Source organism: Coregonus clupeaformis, chromosome 13, assembly GCF_020615455.1.
Source record: "Coregonus clupeaformis isolate EN_2021a chromosome 13, ASM2061545v1, whole genome shotgun sequence".
NCBI lineage: Eukaryota > Metazoa > Chordata > Actinopteri > Salmoniformes > Salmonidae > Coregonus > Coregonus clupeaformis.
In genome coordinates, this window is record NC_059204.1 from 40,939,030 (window position 1) to 40,958,849 (window position 19,820).

General features: G+C 41.1%; 1 protein-coding gene across 1 annotated transcript in view; it reads left to right on the forward strand.

Moving 5' to 3' along the window:
• Positions 1–19,820, forward strand: part of LOC121580224 (gamma-aminobutyric acid receptor subunit alpha-3-like) — a 138,143-nt gene that overhangs the window by 15,775 nt on the left and 102,548 nt on the right. The window contains exon 2 of the mRNA XM_045224586.1: positions 8,235–8,341. Coding sequence (XP_045080521.1) covers positions 8,256–8,341 — 86 coding nt within the window. The 5' untranslated portion in view covers positions 8,235–8,255. The remainder of the gene's footprint in view (positions 1–8,234; positions 8,342–19,820) is intronic.

The following is a 19,820-nucleotide window of genomic DNA, read 5'->3' on the forward strand; positions in this document are numbered from 1 at the left end:
GCCTCTGTACGCCTATGTAGATATTCCATTAAAAATCAGACATTTCCAGCTACAATAGCCATTTACAACATTAACAATGTCTTCAGTGTATTTCTGATCAATTTTATGTTATTTTAATGGACAAAAAAATTGCTTTTCTTTAGAAAACAAGGACATTTCTAAGTGACCCCAAACTTTTTATTGGTAGTGTACATCTATAGTGCCACCGACTGGTCTGGTGCAGCCATCTAAGGTTACAGTGACTTTATATTCACACAGCTTCTAAGGACAAATACATAAGGTTTACATACCACATTTCATGGCCCCATGTCCATCGGTTCAGTTCTTATAGCCATGGTGTGATAATGTGCCATCTAGTGGTGTAGCGTGGCCGACTTTGAACACAATAACTAATAATTCTCAAATTCATTAGAGGCTAATTCATTAAAGCTGCAATATGTAACTTTTTAATAATAGAAATGTGAGTTATAGATCTGTCATTGTCATTTAAAGCAAGTCTAAGAAGCGGTATATCTGTTCTAGATGCGCTATTTCTATGCTTCCCATTCTTAAGTTTCGCGTCTTTTACTTTCGATTTTGTACACCAGCTTCAAACAGCTGAAAAAAACAATATTTGTTGTTATGGAAAATATATTTCACAACGGTTTCGATGGTACAATGATTCTCTACACTATACTTGCTTGTTTTCTAAACTGAAATTAGGCAAACTATTAGAATTTTAGAAACCAGGAAGTGCCGGAGAGATTCCTGCATAGTGCATCTTTAAGTCTATATAACAGTTCTGGAGTCAACCTGACTTTGGTTCATGAGAAGAAAGATTTTCAAAGTATTTCTTTGCATTATGTGTTTTTTTATATCAATACATAATTCAGTGTGGTTCATCTTAGGGACGTCCATGATTGCGATGACACGTTTTTAAGTTGAAAGTGGCCAGTGTGGAGTGGATTTACAGTGTTTTAAATTGAATGTAAAATCAGATTTTTGATTTGTCAATAAGTCAGCCATCTTTTGACCAATCCCTTAGCTTACAAACTAAGGTAACACATGTGCCATGGGCCTACATTCCAAATGTGGTGTCATTTGGTCCTATGGTTCATGACAAGAAGATTTTTAAAGTATTTTTTAGCATATTAGCATATGTGCATCTACTGGTATAGTGAATGAATGCATCAACGTTATTTTCTGAAACTCTTTAGTGACTATTGTGATGAGTCCAAAGACCAAATTTGGAGTGCATAGGAGTTTTAGAAGATGATTTATGATTATTTTAAGCATTAGCATGACATAGTCAAAAACTGAATTGTTAATAGTTTCCTTATTTTTAAAGATATCAATGCTAAATTTAGCATATAGAATTGGTGGAAAACATTAAAATTCAATATATATATATATATATATATATATATATATATATATATATATATATATATATATATACACATATACAGTGCCTTCAGAAAGTATTCAACCCCCTTGACTTTTCCCACATTTTGTTGTGTTACAAAGTGGGATTAAAATTGATTTAATTGTCATTTTTGGTCAACGATCTACACAAAATACTATGTAATGTGTAAGTGGAAGAAAAATTTATTTAGATAAGTATTCAACCCCCTGAGTCAATAAATGTTAGAATCACCTTTGGCAGCGATTACAGCTGTGAGTCTTTCTGGGTATGTCTCTACGAGCTTTGCACACCTGGGTTGTACAATATTTGGACATTAATCTTTTAAAATTCTTCAAACTCTGTCAAATTGGTTGTTGATCATTGCTAGACAGCCATTTTCAAGTCATGCCATAGATTTTCAAGCCGCTTTAAGTCAAAACTGTAACTAGGCCAATCAGGAACATTCAATGTCATCTTGGTAAGCAACAGTGTATATTTGGCCTTCTGTTTTAGGTTATTGTCCTGCTGAAAGGTGAATTTGTCTTCCAGTGTCTGTTGCAAAGCAGACTGAACCAGGTTTTCCTCTAGGATCGTGCCTGTGCTTAGCTCTATTCTCTTTCTTTTTATCCTAAAAAACTCCCTAGTCCTTGCCGATGACAAGCATACCCATAACAGGATGCAGCCACCACCATGCTTGAAAATATGAAGAGTGGTACTCAGTGATGTGTTCTGTTGGATTTGCCCCAAACATAACGCTTCATATTCAGGACATAAAGTTAATTTCTTTGCTACAGTTTTTGCAGTATTACTTTACTGCCTTATTGCAAACAGGATGCATGTTTAGGAATATTTTTATTCTATTCAGGCTTCCTTCTTTTCACTCTGTCATTTATGTTAGTATTGTGGAGCCACCGAAGGACAGTACCAAAATAGATTATCTATTGATTCTGTTTCTTGTGGCAGTCTGCATAGGGCTGACTGTTCAATACCCCATATATTGAGCATTCTTTTTGCGACAAGAATTGTATATAATAGTTTAAATTGAAAAGAACAGATTGATGCATCAATTGTTGTTTTGTATATCAGTTCATAAACCCGGTGACATGGTATTGGGACATCTAGAAATCTGTTCCCAACTATCTTGAATTTTATGCAGGCAGGTTGTCAAACCTCTCGGCCTTAAGTGAAACTGATACATTTTTTACGATTTAGACTAGTCATTTTAAGCCATGCATGGTTTTTCATTGGAGGCAGACAAACCAATTCATTCCTTTCTCTTTTGAGTAATTGCCTCTTCCATTTTTGTGGCAGAGCTGCGATGAGTTGGTTATACTTTGTATTGAGCATACATCTCCATACACCTTTGTTAATTACTTGTGCGACATAATTTTACCATCCTTATTTACAATGTAATTCATAAACATGATACCTTCCTCATACATGTTTTCCAAGAAAATGTGTCTTTCCTCCATCAGTACATTGGAGTTTAGCCATATTATTAGCTGTAATATTTGTTCTGCCTCTTCTGGAGGATGAAATTGGAATTGTAACCAACTCTGTATGGCTTCATTTAAAAATGAGGATACTTTAAACAGGGTTCCATTGTCAGTCCACCAGAAATGGTTGGTTTTCATCTGTATAATGGCAAACAGCCCCCGTTTGAACATTGGATGTGCCTCTTTTAGTAGCCTGCTGGAAAACCAGTTTGGATTTAGAAAGGATTTAAATGGACACGTAAAATCAATAACTCATCAATCTCTTAACCAATCCCTAAATCAAGAGATGTACTATGGGCCTACATACTGGTGCTTTGGTGTTATTTGGACTTATGGTTCATGAGAATACGTTTTTCAAAGGTTTACCAAAATGTCCAAGATGGAGGAAAATATATCCTGACGGACCTTATGGGTCCTTGAGGCAAATTTGTTCAGAATGTGAAAAGACACCTACAAACAAAGTTTCAAGTCTCTAGGTCAAACGGGGCGACGGATATGAGGGTTTAAGTGAGACTGCTTATAGCAGCGCCACCTATAGGCCAATCGGTGCCATTCTTTTTGACCAAGGTATTCATGGTCTCTAGTTTCTATGTGCCAAATTAGATCTATATTTGAGTTATTGGACCATGTCGACATATATATATATATATATATATATATATATATATATATATTTTACAATTCAGAGAATAACAATACATTTCAAAGCTTCGCGCTGTGAACCCCTAAATATGGTCTAGCTTTTTATGTCTGGAAAGGCTGCAGTAAATTGTTCACTTTAGTCGCTGAAGCACCCAGCCACCTTGTCTTAGACTAGAGATAAAAATATCAATTACATTTAAGACTCTTCTATATAAAATATGTGAGATGATGACCTCGATGCGAGCAGGACTTGCTTAAATAGGAAGCAGTAGATATCATGACATTAGCAGACGCAATTTTGCGTCAGACATTAAAGGGCAGGGAAATGTTATTTCTGGCTCTGGAAGGGCTGGCATCCTGCGGCTTTTATGGGTAACATAAAATCTCTGATGGCTAACGATCCAGAATTAGTCGTAATATAGGCCCATTAATAAAAAAAACGCTGAGAGAGAGAATGATTAAACAAAGTCATTTGGTGCTCAGCTGGAATGAAGATGGGGGATACCCTTCTAAAGTCTTTCAGCCCAGGAGGAGTGCAGTCATCAGAGACATAGGCCATGTAGTGAAGGAACAGACCTGCAAAGACGCATACGCATCCTGAGTGAGCACTTGAGAGAGCTCATATCATTAACATCTGTTTACCCTTCCTCAGATCGTTTGTGTTCCCCAGCTCTGTAACAGAGAACATTGCTATTTCCTTGAGGAAGATCTGTGTTTGATCCTCGATATGTAAGGAGGCAAAGGCATGGGGGGATTGGATGAGGGTCTCATCAATGTAAAAGGGGGAGAGGCTGTGAACCTAGACACAGCTGCTGTAAGCGGTTAGCTGTATGCGCTCCAGTGACCACCCACAGAGCAGAGTCTGCAGTGTGAGAACAGGGGTGTGATGCCGAGCTGTAACCAGACAACTACGGATCCAAAGCAGAGCCACAGTGAGAGGACGGGTCTGATGCCGAGACGCCTGCACTGCTTCCCTAATGTTCCCTGTCCTCTTAAGGCATCTCAGACGGGATGACACAGCCCTAAAAGGCACGTCTTTTAATAACGGGTCGTTTAGATAAACATTTATCTTACTTTGTCGTCCGTACGTGGCCGTGGAGCTCTGAAAGACAGCCGGCCCCACTGGTATTTGAGTATTGACACGTGACCATGGAGATAAAGTGAGCTGAGGTTTTTGACCTTTTTCTCTGATAGTTTGACAGGTGCCAGCAGGGAGATGTCTACACACACACACACACACACACACGGTTTAGAGAATTGAGTCTTTGGCAAGATTGCACATACCAAGGCAGATTTGTTCACACCCTCAGAAGATGATAGAGGTGTCAGATAGCACTCAGTGTTGAATTATATATACTTTGTAGAGGTTTGTGACAGTATGTTGCTTCCCTATTGGCTTTGTCATGAAGGAATATGTCACCAGCTAATCTTACGATCAGAGAGGTGTAGACACAGAACATTAAATATCAGATAAACACTTAACCACCTTCTCAGAAGTCAGTTCTTATTGTTACAGTGTAAAGAAGTCTAAAGGCTTTGCACCGGTGCCAAAATCTCGGGGATACATTTTTTCAAGCTAGAACAGATCAATAGGGTAGATGAAGGACTTTGCATTTACCATGCTGCTTCCACCTCCCCCATCTCAAATAGTCACTCACTCACTCACTCACACACACACACACACACACACACACACACACACACACACACACACACACACACTCAGTGATGATTGACGAGATGCATGTAATTTCGAGTTAGAATCTGCTACATATCCAATCAGTCCCTTTGCTCTGGATAACCTCTTACCTTCATTGTTTTTGGTTTGTTTTTCCAAAAAGGTCCACCCGTTTACATTTACCGTGTAAGCAATGCAGTATTTATGTTGTGACATTTATAAGGTGGCATTTCTTGGGATTTTTCATAGCTATTCCCCAGACTAGGCTGAAAGGGCAATTTTTAAATTATTTTTTAGCTTTTTTGTCTTGTTGCCAGGTGCCTCAGTCCTTACATTCTTTATATTTGTTCATGATGTATGCATGTGTGGGTGATTCCAGTATTAATCCTTACAAAGCCCCTACACTGTTGGTGTGTCTGAAGAAACGGGTGAATAACAGCCGCTTTACAAACTAATCATTGGAGGGGAAAACACAGGAATCTAATGCTGTAGCCTGCTGCCTGGGTGACACTCCAATCAGAGCTATGCTGCATGTGTGAAAGGATTTACTCAGTATTTATGCTCCATAGCGTTTGTGCTGCTGCATATTGGGCAGAAAAGCAAATAAATTCCCTTGTCTTCACTGCTTTTGGCTTGCGCAGCAAGGAAACACATTGGACTTGTTTCATCTGTAATTTGAATAATTTGCTGTTGTTGGCGAGTCCATGTTTTCCTCCACTGTCTCCAAGTGCTAAAATATTCATATTAGTTTTGTCTTCATTGCATCTAAAACATGAGTTGCTCAGAGCTGACAGTAAAGATTATGTTTGTCATCAATCTCAGCAGGTCTACAGTATTCACAAGCAAGGTGACTACAAAGGTTAAATCCCACTGAGGTAGGTTACTATACCTGTAACCGTTGAAGATCTTTGGCATTTAACATGGGTTGCGACATAAACATTACTTATACAGTACAGTATGGAAGGCCCAAAGCTTCCATTACTAACCACCTATAGTTTCATACTGTGCCTTCGGAAAGGATTCCGACCCCTTGACATTTTGTTACATTACAGCCTTGTTCTAAAATTCATTAAATTGTTTTTTTTCTTCTGATCAATCTACACACAATACCCCATAATGACAAAGCAAAAATAGTGTTTTTTTGCTAATTTATAAAACATATCACACTGAAATATCACATTTACATAAGTATTCAGACCCTTTACTCAGTACTTTGTTGAAGCACCTTTGGCAGCGATTACAGCCTCGAGTCTCTTGGGTATGACGCTACAAGCTTGGCACACATGTATTTGGGGAGTTTCTCCCATTCTTCTCTGCAGATCCTCTCAAGCTCTGTCAGGTTGGATGGGGAGCATCACTGCACAGATATTTTCAGGTCTCTCCAGAGATGTTCGATCGGGTTCAAGTCCGGGCTCTGGCTGGGCCACTCAAGGACATTCGGAGACTTAACAGAAATACATTATTTAAATAAGTATTTAGACCCTTTGCTATGAGACTCAAAATTATAATATAGTAATAATATGCCATTTAGCAGACGCTTTTATCCAAAGCGACTTACAGTCATGCGTGCATTCATTTTTGTGTATGGGTGGTCCCGGGGATCGAACCCACTACCCTGGCGTTACAAGCGCCGTGCTCTACCAGCTGAGCTACAGAGGAGCTCAGGTGCATCCTGTTTCCATTGATTATCCTTGAGATGTTTCTACAACTTGATTGGAGTCCATCTGTGGTAAATTCAATTGATTGGACATGATTTGGAAATGCACACACGTGTCTAAATAAGGTCCCACAGTTGACACTCCATGTCATAGCAAAAACCAAGCCATGAGGTTGAAGGAATTGTCCTTAGAGCTCCGAGACAGGATTGTGTCGAGGAACAGATCTGGGGAAGGGTACCAAAACATTTCTGCAGCATTGAAGGTTCCCAAGAACACAGTAGCCTCCATCATTCTGAAATGGAAAAGGTTTGGAACCATCAAGACTACTTTGGTCTGATGAAACCAAGATTGAACTCTTTGGACTGAATGCCAAGCGTCTGGAGGAAACCTGGCACCATCCCTACCATGAAGCATGGTGGTGGCAGCATCATGCTGTGGGGATGTTCTTCAGCAGCAGGGACTGGGAGACTAGTCAGGATTGAGGGAAAGATGAACGGAGCAAAGTACAGAGAGATCCTTGATGAAAACCTGCTCCAGAGCGCTCAGGACCTCAGACTGGGGCGAAGGTTCACCTTCCATCAGGACAACAACCCTAAGCACACAGCCAAGACAACAAAGGAGTGGCTTCGGGACAAGTCTCCAAATGTCCTTGAGTGGCCCAGCGAGCGTGCGAAGAAGAATGGGAGAAACTCCCCAAATACAGGTGTGCCAAGCTTGTAGCGAAATACCCAAGAAGACTCGAGGCTGTAATCACTGCCAAAGGTGCTTCAACAAAGTACTGAGTAAAGGGTCTGAATACTTATGTAAATGTGATATTTCAGTGTTTTATTTGTAATAAATTAGCAAAAATTTCAAAAACACTATTTTTGCTTTGTCATTATGGGGTATTGTGTGTAGATTGATCAGATTTATTTATTTTTAAATCAATTTTAGAATAAGGCTGTAAGGTAACAAAATGTGGAAAAAGTCAAGGGGTCTGAATACTTTCCGAAGGCACTGTACATCAACTCAAAGCATTTTGGCTTACATCATGTATGTTCTTCATGGCAGCACACACCCTTATTTTTCTTTAAAGCTGTTTACAGTCTTTTCAATATCTCTCTGTCATAATGGCCATAGAGGAAAACCATCTGTCTGTCTATCTGTCTGTCTGTCCGTGTGTCTGTGTGACAAAAGCGAGTCATCAGGTCAGATCAACAGGAAATCCATTCAGATCCAGGTCCCTCAGGACACCTGCCAGTGAATTATGTGTTTCAATAACTGTTTGCATTAGACGGTGTGTTCTGCTTTCCAGGCCTGGAGATACACATTGATCTGAGGTGCTAATGCATCACCATTCACATGTGAATGTTTTCTTCTTCCTCTCTTTTCTGCAGGGTTTTGGGCCGTAGTTTGATATGGCTGCCACTCTCCGGAAACTTGCAGTATTCATGTCGGGCATGTGGATCTGCCTCCTGCTCCTCAACCCCTTTCCACAAATCGGGTATGAAGACTCATAGTTCTCCCCTTTTCTCCCGTAGCTCTCTCCCATTTCCAGACACTCACTCCTCTCCACCTCCTCCTCCCTCTCGTCCTCTTCTGTACCCCATTTTGAAGCTCTGGGGATGTGTTGCAGCTAATACATTCATTAATATGGCTCTAGTACTGTAGCCAGACTTTATGATCCGCAGAATGCCATTTTGGAGGCCCAGTGTAAATCGCTATTAGATTTCTAGTGGCAAAGCGACACTCAATCAACCTGGAAGAAGGGAAGGTTGGCCTGCCGACAGAGCTGTGGGGAGACCTGAGGGACAGTGAGACAGGAATTAGCCCAGATTGTCTTGCCATGGTGCCAGTCAGCTCTCACTGCCTATTAGCAGCACACTGAACACATTTGTAAAAAGATGTACAGCCAGGAGGTTCTTGCCAAGACATGGCCATAGACAAGGCCTAAGATCACTATGGTATTCCTACTGAGTCCATTTCCTCAGTGCAGTGTGCTGCATGCTCTAGCCTTGTGTATCCATTTCAAACCATGGGCTAGGCTCCCTAGCCTACCACAAGCTTTTTAGAACTAGTGACGTAGCTACTACTCATCACTGTTACTTACCCTTACTGACTCACACAGCAATTAGCATCTACCCATCTCAACTCATTTGTTAGCCACCCCCCCATTATCGACCTATTCCCTTGGTTAGCTACAGAGAGATTTCTCTCCATCCATCAAAGAGAGTCATACAAAGCAATCAACAAGTTTACAGCTATCAAGCTTTGGAATTCAAACTTCTCTTAATAAACACGTTGTGTTGCTGTTTGACCAATTGTCCAAACTTGTCCCCTCCTTCCCATAATTAATATATATTGCATGATCGTGTGCGTGGTTTGTTATGCACATCATGTACAACATACTATATGAAAGCACATGACCGCACAATAAGCAATAATGCAGACAATGTGTTTGATGGTATACTATAGTTGTGTGTGCAGGGGTGTGGTCACAGGCACATACGCATGACGACTGCCTTCATGCTAACACTAAGTGCTACAGTCAGGCATTGATTGATATGTCCCTATTCAACCCTGTACTGGAGTCTGGGAGCGTACCCACATGGAATCAGATTGGGGAGTGGAGGAGGAGGAAGAGGGGGTTGGGGGGGAACTAGGTTGCAATCCAATTCGGCACCATACATGCACACACATACACACACACAAATACACACACAGACACAATATTCAAGAGGAGTCATTTAAAAAACCTCTTGCTTTTGGTGGAGTAGTGATTCATGTTGTACTGTGTCAGCAAAGAGTGAAAAAGAAAGATGGACTGGATCTTATTTCATGTGAAATAACAGACCCTGTTTCCAACTATACGTTTTCTCATTCATATACACCCTTCAAGAAAATTCGATCATTTCCGCCTCCATTATTTGGTTAATTTGCTCTTTGGAAAATATAGGATGCATCCTTATTTTTCAGACATGCTGGCAGTCCAGTCCTGTTTGCAATGCAGATTTTAGCTTTGTGCATGCAAAAAAACAAAACTAATATCATGTTGATGACAAATGCTATTACATTTACATGATGATTATGGTGATGAGGATGATGATGAAGAGGAAGATGCTAAAGTTGATAATGGTTGACTGCAGTTCTAAACACCAGTAGCTCCGTTACTACCTCTGCATAACAAGTAGTGCCTCTCCCTGTTGCTTATGTAAATAATTCAGATTATTAAAAAACAAACAAGCCCAAAGAGAATAAACAAGGCGTTTAAAGAGACAAATTGAGGCCTTGGAGTGGCTTGTTTCATGGCTCTGCTCACTTTGTTGTCCTAAAGACATTTCTGGTGACTCAAGTGAGGAACCTAAATAGTCCTTATTATTCCGATGACCCATTTCTCTCCCTCAGTATCATAACTGAATGTGAAATACTCTGGCCTCTGATAAGCCTCCCTCTCTGATCCCCTACTCTTTTGTTGCAGCGTCTTTCTCCAACTAAGTTTAATTTTGACTTCCCCTGGGACGTACCAATAAACCCATGTATTTATTATTACTTCCTAATGCGGTTATGTGGAAATGGATCCTGAAAATAAAAGGGAAAGGAGTGAAGGCAGTATGAGGCATGCAGAGCTTCAGAGCTGGCATTAAGGTTAGTCCTGCTTTGTTAAAAAGAATATGTCTTAGCTGAGATTAGATGTGCTTAACATTATTTAGGTGGCACTGCCTTCATTCCCAAATTGGATCATATGTTTCCAGATGTTAATAAGCATAAATCGAGAGTGTGCTGCATGCTGTGTAGTCATTCTGACTCCCCTCTTCTCTTCTGACATCTCAAGGAGGCACAGAAAAAGAATTCAGTACATTGGATTCTCTCACTTCCCCTCCCATCCCTTCCAATCTCTCTCTCTCTCTCTCACTTCTCATATCTACTGTAGGTAGCCTAACAGTTTAGATCATTGGGCCAGTAACCGAAAGGTTGCTGTTTCAAATCCCCAAGCTGACTAGGTAAACAAAAAAATATATAGAATCTTTTCATTATTTTTCTCAAACAATAACAACCATATATCAATGACATCACACCTGCTCAGACTCACATGTTCCCACCGCAACCATACACATCACGTATGTCTCACAACCACACTCTCCCTGGAACTTTCCAGTGCTCTATGCCATATGGCCTCAAATTGCACTGTTCTATTTTTATCCGTAGCCCACACCTTTTCAATATTTAAATAATAATACATTTGATTCATCCACTGTCGTAGTGATGGAGGATCATTTGATAGTTTTTTCAAAGTCATTGACTAGAAAAGTATGGTCCACCCCATTGGGTATCTCACCGCACCCTCATATGCCATGTCTTGAAATATGCAGATAGACGGATTAAAAGTAAACTTACATTGTAAAACTTCTGACAGCCAACTTTCTAACTCCGCCCATAACTTTTGGACTTCATAGCACTCCCAGAAGGCATTAATTATTGAGTCCTTCTTAGTTTTACACTTAAGACATGACTCTGCCGTTGTGCTGTAGAATTTGTGAATTTTGTCTTTTGTATAATAAATTCTATACATTAGTTTATACAGGATTAAACTTACATTTTCGTTAACTGTAATTTCATTAGTTATGTTCCAACACTCGTTCCATCTTGTGCCAATATCAGTTATTTTTAAGTCTTGATTCCAGTAGTTTATATTTCTTTCTAAGAGATTGTCAGTTGGATAGTCTCTCTGCAAGGTTTTGTATATCTTACCTATCATATGAGTATCTTTTTCTGAGTCAAATAGGATTCCCTAAACATGTCCAAAAGCTTTCAGGTCGAAATTTCGTAATACACAACTTTTAAGTTGCATATATTTGAAAATGTCTAAATGGGTCAGTCCAAACTTTCTATTTAATTGTGTCATGGAAATAATTGTATTTCCTGTTACCACATCATTTACGGTTTCTATTCCTTTTAGTTTTCCATGTGGGCCAATTTATCGATGAATTCTGGATTGTTCCATAGGGGTAAGTTTTTAGAGAGTGATATTGGTTCTTGTAGAATACGTTTCATTTTCTTCCATATTGTTATAGTGTTCTTAACTATGAAGTTGTTAATGTTCTTAGCTCCATCCTTCGAAAACAAACACGTGAAAAGATTATGGGGATGATCATGCGCATCTTCAATAGGAATCCTTTCTGGGGGACGGGGTAGATTAAGTCAAAGCATACTTTCGGTGCATAACAACGAGATGTGCGCAATCATTTGAAAGACGACATAGCGCACATAAGCAGCAGCCTTGCACTGCAATCTTCACTCAGAAAATTGTTTTTATTAAAACTTGTGCTATAGGTGAGGGTTTGCCTAACTTCCCCCTTTTAGGTAGGAAATGGAGTGGAGCAGGGGTGGGGGTTATTATGATGTGGTATCTGTCTCGAGAAATTTGGATCTGAACCGAAAATGTAAGTGTACAGCCATGACCAAGTTTGTAAATAATCCTTTTAGACTTCAGAGCACCAGAGTGCTTATACCTCCAGAGTATCTCTCCACATCAGCAAAGCTGTCTCTCCCCGAGCCCTGCCGCCTCCCTGATGCCCACTGATACCATCGCCGGGCTCCAAATCGGCTTTGCTACAGTACAGGCAGGAGACTTTGCTAATGGATAAAGTTGTCACAGACAAATCCCCTATATTAGGTTCTGTCACTCTGTGTATCGCTGCAATCCCTCACTGCACACACTCGGTGATAGGCAGGGCTTGATTAAACTATTATTTGCAACAATCCATATTTTACATATGAATGAGCAGCCTGTGTTAATTTCCATTGTCCTTGCCTCCAATCCACACCCTCCGCAGTGCAATCACAGGTTAATGAGTGTGAACAGCCAGACCCTCTTCTGTTGTCTGTTTTGTTTGGAATCGGTTTCAACGCCACCGGCCAAAGTGACACATAATCAATGGCTATGAGGGGGAGAGTGCTGTAAGTCCACTCCAGCTATCCCTGCATATGGATCGGCTCTGAAGTTCCCCGGCTCCTGTCCCCTTCTCACCCCATCTCACATGCATTATTCACGGGACAGAAGGGAAGGGCGTCACTTTGAGATGTGACCTGGTGGACAGAGAACATTCTCTCAATGTTGCGGTGGCATTGTCAAGGTTAATGTGTTACAGGGCTGGGCCAGGGTAATGTATTCACATGACTCTCTGTCTGGGGTTGGATGACCTGGCTGCCTGTCGTAGATTTTCTTTTTCAGCATTACGATGGGAATGGAGAAAATAGGACGTTTCATGGGGATATGCCTTTAGATCTTCTTGAGATAAACAGTGTTGTTTCGAAGTAACCTAATGTTTTGAATTATGTACAGGAGCGATGGTTTTAACAAACTGTTTAGTTTTAATCAAAGCAGATATCTTGCCCAGTGGCCACAGATAAATATTTGACCTTTCGCACAATCATCCTAAAATCTCATAAGAAATTAGCTGGTGTTTTTTTGTCTTACAAGATAGATAGGGTAATTCACCTATTACAAACAGCCTATGTGAATGCAGCTGTCTTACTAAATGCTGAAAGTAATAACCAAGTTATTCATGCATGCAAACAAAAATACTGAATAGCAGTTTGGCTTAGAATACCGACACAACTGTGAATGCGAACGAGTGAATGCGAAAAGAAGAAAACAGCGGTACCAAGCAGGCCTAGTAAACACAATATCAGATCAATAAGGCATGACACAATCTATATTTAGGCTAATTAGATTAACAGTAAATAAACACAGTGAACAAAAGGCTAATGGAGATCCAAATAACAAAAACATAGCCTACAGCCTACTACAGTGAGATACAGCCATGCACAGCGGTTTTGCCAAATAAATAGGCCTATAGGCCCGCTTCAAACATATAAAATAATGCTGCTCGCTCATGAGTACAGCAACACGTTGTGATATGGCACAGTACACTTCTGCGAATCAAATTCGACCCACGTAATCAATTAAGCAATGCCAGCCTACCATAAACATGTTTCCAATACGTACAGTTCCATTTACTACCACGAAAACCAATGGGCTACCAAGAAAACCATAATAGAATATAGCTTATCTATTTCTATGATGAAACATACCGATATGTATCTATACTCGGGGGCGTCATTTGGGTTTTTGCATTGGAATTATATTGAATTCTGCTTATATCACGCTATACCACAATAAACATAAAAGTTCAAATGCCGAGACCCTTGAGTGCTTTTGACCAAGAAGTGACAGGTTGGCACGAAATCTCTGCTGTTCTCTATCAGCACCATGAAAAACAAACCAAAATAAAAAAAACTACAAACATTACAGACGTATTACTCCTTGATGATATTAAAAACACAAACAAAACATAAATAAATAAGTCCTCTCAGCTTGAACACAATAAAGCATAGCAGTTGAAAACGTATGCTGGCTAAGGAAGTCGTTTTGCCATACCCTAGGTTTTTTGCTGAAATAACGCCACTGGCTAAACCTCTAAGATTTTTATAAAACCCAACCAGCTAGATTGTTTATTACCTTTTCAGAAGAGTTGCAGCCTTCTTGATGCTCTGTGGAACTTTCTGAGTAATCGATCATTCCATTCTCCCCGAAGTCTTCTTGTAAGAATCCCCCTCAAATGCCAGTTGGATTAGTTGAGCTTTCCTCGGGTGTAGCATGCCTCTTCTGTGCTGACTGAACACGTTTGTCAAAGTGGAAAATGAGTTCTTGCATGTAGCTGTGGATGCCCCAAAAGTCAGTGCAGTAAGCATGTTCGGCATAGCGGAGAAAGTCCCAGAGAATGGTTTCAGGATATCAAGTGGGGTCCATTTGTCCTCATTGGAGACGGAGCGGTGATTTCAGTCTGCAAAAATTGGCAAGCGACACTAAAGTCAGCTTCCACCAAATCTGATCCAGCAGTGGTTTGACCTTTTTCACATCTAGAAAGTCATGTCTCTCTGGGTCAAAGGGCACACAGGGCCTCCACCAGTTGGCTGTTGCGTTCGCTGAATCGTTCTGACAGTTCACCAATGACAGCATCCAACGTGCTGAAAAACAGTATTTTACATTCAGTTTCTTCTTCTCTGTCCTGCTGGCCTACTGTACTGTCCACCACGTATTGCTGGAGATTTGTACATACATAACATTGTTTGTTTGGAGCTGGTGGTGCGTCGGTGCCACTGGCACTGCACTGTGCCCAAATGGCTTCGAACACCTCAGTTTCTCGATGCACTCCAATGCACTGTGTAATTTGTTTGGAGGATCGAGAAGACTGAGGATTCTGTGCACCATGGTGGCTGTAAACTTAAAGCCGGCGTCCGTCACCGCCTTCAGCAGCCTTTAGCCTCAAGTCTTAATTCTGTGATGTACGAACATGTGCATTCGATGTCAGAGAGGAACATCACAATGCTGTCACAACTAACACTTTTTACAGCTAGCTAAGAAGCTAACTAAACTCTGTAGTGGTGGGGTGTGAGGCAGACTTGAGTGAAGCAGCTTCACTCAAGTCTGTAGACCCCGCCCTTATATAAAAAAATGTATAATTACAGACGGAGGTGTATTACGTTATTCACTTAGCCTACCACAGATGAGAAACGTTTTTTCTTGCTTTTCATGGAAACCCATACCTAACTGCCCAGTGGCTTTCCATAGCCCCCCTACACACACCGAGGCGCGCTATGTCCATTGTGCTGCCACAGAGCAGGGGAGATACAGATTTTTTTGGCACCAACCTGTCGCTCAATCCTTGTAATTTTTTGCTATTTTTATATAGGGACGTAAAACTAAAACTGATGGCCACAGGTTTCAACTGAGGGGGCTAAGCCCCCTTTTACCCCCTTGTGGAAGTGGGCCCGGCTACAATACTATAATATGTGATCTTGAAGACATTGATTCAGCTTTGATCTAACTGTATTAAACGAGCACCATTCACCGGATTAGCCTGTTCTCTGGGCAGCCGAACGAGTAGAGTAGAGACTGTATAAAGTAGAGAATCCCGCACATGCCAGAAGCGTCTGACATTTAGTGGTCGGGAAGAGGGGTCCAGAGGAGTGGGATCCGCAGCCACTCCGTTTAATTAATGAGTTTATCAATCTCAAATTATCTCATATCTCCCCAAGTTCTCCGTCCTGCTCACAGTTTATTGATCTCTTGGCTAATTACCTGAATTTCAGATAGGATAACTAACAACGGCATTGTGTTGATATATATTGAGTAATTGATCTGTCAGCTTCAAAGTTCCTAATTGGTTAACAGTCCCAGCAGGCATCTGTGAATCAGATTAGAGCCGGAGTGGATCCTCCAGAGGGTGTGTCTGCACAGCTGCACTGTGAACACAGAGAACTCAATCATGCTCCAGAGCAACTGGGGATGGATGTAGGTTTCCTTACTGACCAGTGACGTGAGTTGATTCAACACCTTGCGTGCTGCAGAGAATGGCTGTGCCAGAGTTTGGCTATGCCATGTTAAACTGCCATGAAGTTGAGCTTCATTAGTCATTGATCCCAGCTTAATCTGACAACTGTGATTTTCCAGATATTATACATTCTTTCAAACTTTATTTTCTCCTATAGAGGCAATATTTTGTTACATTATGTTTTCAGTCACATCTGGTGTGCCTTTGGAAAGTATTCAGACCCCTTGACTTTTTCCACATTTTGTTACGTTACAGCCTTATTCTAAAATTGATTAAATATTATTTTTTTCCTCAGCAATCTACACACAATACCCCATAATGACAAAGCGAAAACTGTTTTTTTGAAATTTTTGCAAATCTATTAAAACTCTAAAACAGAAATACCCTATTTACATAAGTATTCAGACCCTTTGCTATGAGACTCGAAATTGAGCTCAGGTGCATCCTGTTGATTGGACATGATTTGGAAATGGACACACTTGTCTATATATGGTCCCATAGTTGACAGTGCATGTCAGAGCAAAAACCAAGCCATAAGGTCGAAGGAATTGTCCGTAGAGCTCCGAGACAGGATTGTGTCGATGCACAGATCTGGGGAAGGGTACCAAAAAAATTATGCAGCATTGAAGGTCCCCAAGAACACAGTGGCCTCCATCATTCTTAAATGGAAGAAGTTTGGAACCACCCAGACTCTTCCTAGAGCTGGCCGCCCGGCCAAACTGAGCAATCGGGGGAGAAGGGCCTTGGTCAGGAAGGTGACCAAGAACCCGATGGTCACTGTGACAAAGCTCTAGAGTCCTCTGTGGAGATGGGAGAACCATCCAGAAGGACAACCATCTCTGCAGCACTCCACCAATCAGGCCTTTATGGTAGATTGGCCAGACGGAAGCCACTCCTCAGTAAAAAGGCACATGACAGCCTGCTTGGAGTTTGCCAAAAGGCACCTAAAGACTCTGAGACATGAGAAACAAGATTCTCTGGTCTGATGAAACCAAGATTGAACTCTTTGGCCTGAATGCCAAGCGTCACATCTGGAGGAAACCTGGCACCATCACTACGGTGAAGCATGGTGGTGGCAGCATCATGCTGTGGGGATGTTTTTCAGCGGCATGGACTGGGAGACTAGTCAGGATTGAGGCAAACATGTACAGATAGATTATTGATGAAGAGCACTCAGGACATCAGACTGGGCCGAAGGTTCACCTTCCAACAGGACAACGTCCCTAAGCACACAGCCAAGACAACGCAGGAGTGGCTTCGGACAAATCTCTGAATGTTCTTGAGTGGCCCAGCCAGAGCCCGGACTTGAACCCGATCGAACATCTCTGGAGAGACCTGAAAATAGCTGTGCAGCAACGCTCCCCATCCAACCTGACAGAGCTTGAGAGGATCTGCAGAGAGGAATGGGAGAAACTCCCCAAATACAGGTGTGCCAAGCTTGTAGCATCATACCCAAGAAGACTCGAGGCAGTAATCACTGGCAAAGGTGCTTCAACAAAGTACTGAGTAAAGGGTCTGAATACTTATGGAAATGTGATATTTAAGTTTTTGTATTTTTTAATATATTTGCAAAAATAAAAAATAAAAAAAAGTTTTTGTTTTGTTATTATGGGGTATTGTGCGTAGATTAATGAGGGGTAAAAAACAATTAAATAAATGTTAGAATAGGCTGTAACGTAACAAAATGTGGAAAAAGTAAAGGGGTCTGAATGCTTTCTGAATGCACTGTACTCTCCAATTTCACAGTGGTTTAATACAAGCCACTCCCCTTTCTTGATGCACTGTGAACTCTATGTTGGAATTCACAGTTATTGGTATGATCCAGCACACCTCCAGATCCACATAGCCTTGCTGAAATCCTTACATCTGAAAGCCAGTCAATGAGCATGCTCTGCTTGAGAATTATCCTACAGCACCCTGTCTGTTGGTAAGCCAACATGCCTCATTGGCTGGAACACAAGGGAATAGCCGAAAATAAGTGGTGTCTGTAAAGCAGGGAGCTTTAGTAAAGCATGATAAAAGTTATCTGGGAAGCGAGTCAGTTAGACAATGTTCACTTAACAACAGGGGCTGCTCCATAAAAGCTGAAAAGTTTCACTGAAATAATAATGAAGTTGGAAGAGGAGAAACTAATATGAAGAAAGCTCCTAGGAGTTGCATTCTGCCTTAGTAAAACGTTAGTAATAATTATCCCAACAGAAGAAAAAAACATGTTTTATGCATGCTTCTGTCTATTTAATTAATTAATACTCTGCACACTAGATGTTAATTTAGCCAAAGGCACTAAACCAAGGACACATTGCACTTTAATGTTTGAGGGACAAAAATAAACAGATCAGAGTAATTTGTGAGCACAATTTTGTGGGATGTTATTTCACTATGCTTGTCTGACTACAGTATGTCTGTAACATCTCTATGTTATCTGGTTTGACAGGCGCTGGTCCTTTCATCTTGTTTAGTCGCCTCGCAGAGCCTGACTAGGTTTGTCAATTGGAGGCTTATCCAAGCTCTTGGACCCTAACGCTATTTTACCCTGGCACTTCTGGGGAGTGGGGAGCTACTGGAATGGGGTTGTGGTCAGAGTATCTTGTCTGTAATCAAATGGGAGATGTAAATGAGCGAGGTTACATGTTTCTCAGAGGCCTCAGAGTCCAGATCCAGTGTGTTTGACTACTGGCCAGACTGTGGAGGGCTAGAGGAAAAGTAGCAGCTGCTGGGCAGAGATGGCTCTGGTTTGGCTCAACACTCAGGCAGATCCAACAGATAAACCGGGGATTACTAGATTGGGTTTGTGCTGAAGGGCTTCTGGATCAGTACGCTGGATCAGTACACTGGATCAGTACACTGTTTCTGAGTCATATATTGGCCAATGGTGTAGTTTAGGGTGCAACCTGCCAACACGCCAGGCACTAAACCACATTTACTAGATCTGCTCGGTGTTGAGTCTAGAGAACACCACCATTAAACGTGCAGAGGAAGATTGAAGAGCACCTTCTAGCAAGTTACAGTTACTTGCATTTGGCAGGCTGATCAGATTATATCTGACTCTGTTGTACACAACACTTGCCAAAGCACTCAAACTGAGGTTTATTCTAAAGAGTTATTGATTTATTCCCCAAGTCTATTTGGGATCAACCAATTTTAACATTCCCCAGCTCATTCACTTAAACATGCTGTTGGAAGAGCTAGATATAGTGCATTAAAAGTGCCTTCAACCCCCATAGTATGTATATGATATGTAATGTATACAGAAACTCCATGGAATAAATATAATTTACAGCTCATTTCAGTTTTAAAATACGTTTACTGCTGGTGTCAATGAAATGGAAGAAAGAGAAATTAAGGTAAGGGGTGCAAGAGAGAAGGGGAAATGAGAGAGTGGTAGTGGAGATGAGGACAGGCAGGGTTAGAAAGATGGATAGAGATGAAGGAAGTTGAGGATACTGTTGGAAAGAGTCTGATTGTGAAGCGGGGTGAAGAGAAAGAGAGGAAACATCTGCCACTGCATGTCCCAGGCCCCAATCCCAGTGTACAGCAGAGTGGAGAGAGCCCAGCACTGGCTGTCTGGCTGTATGGCTGTCTGGT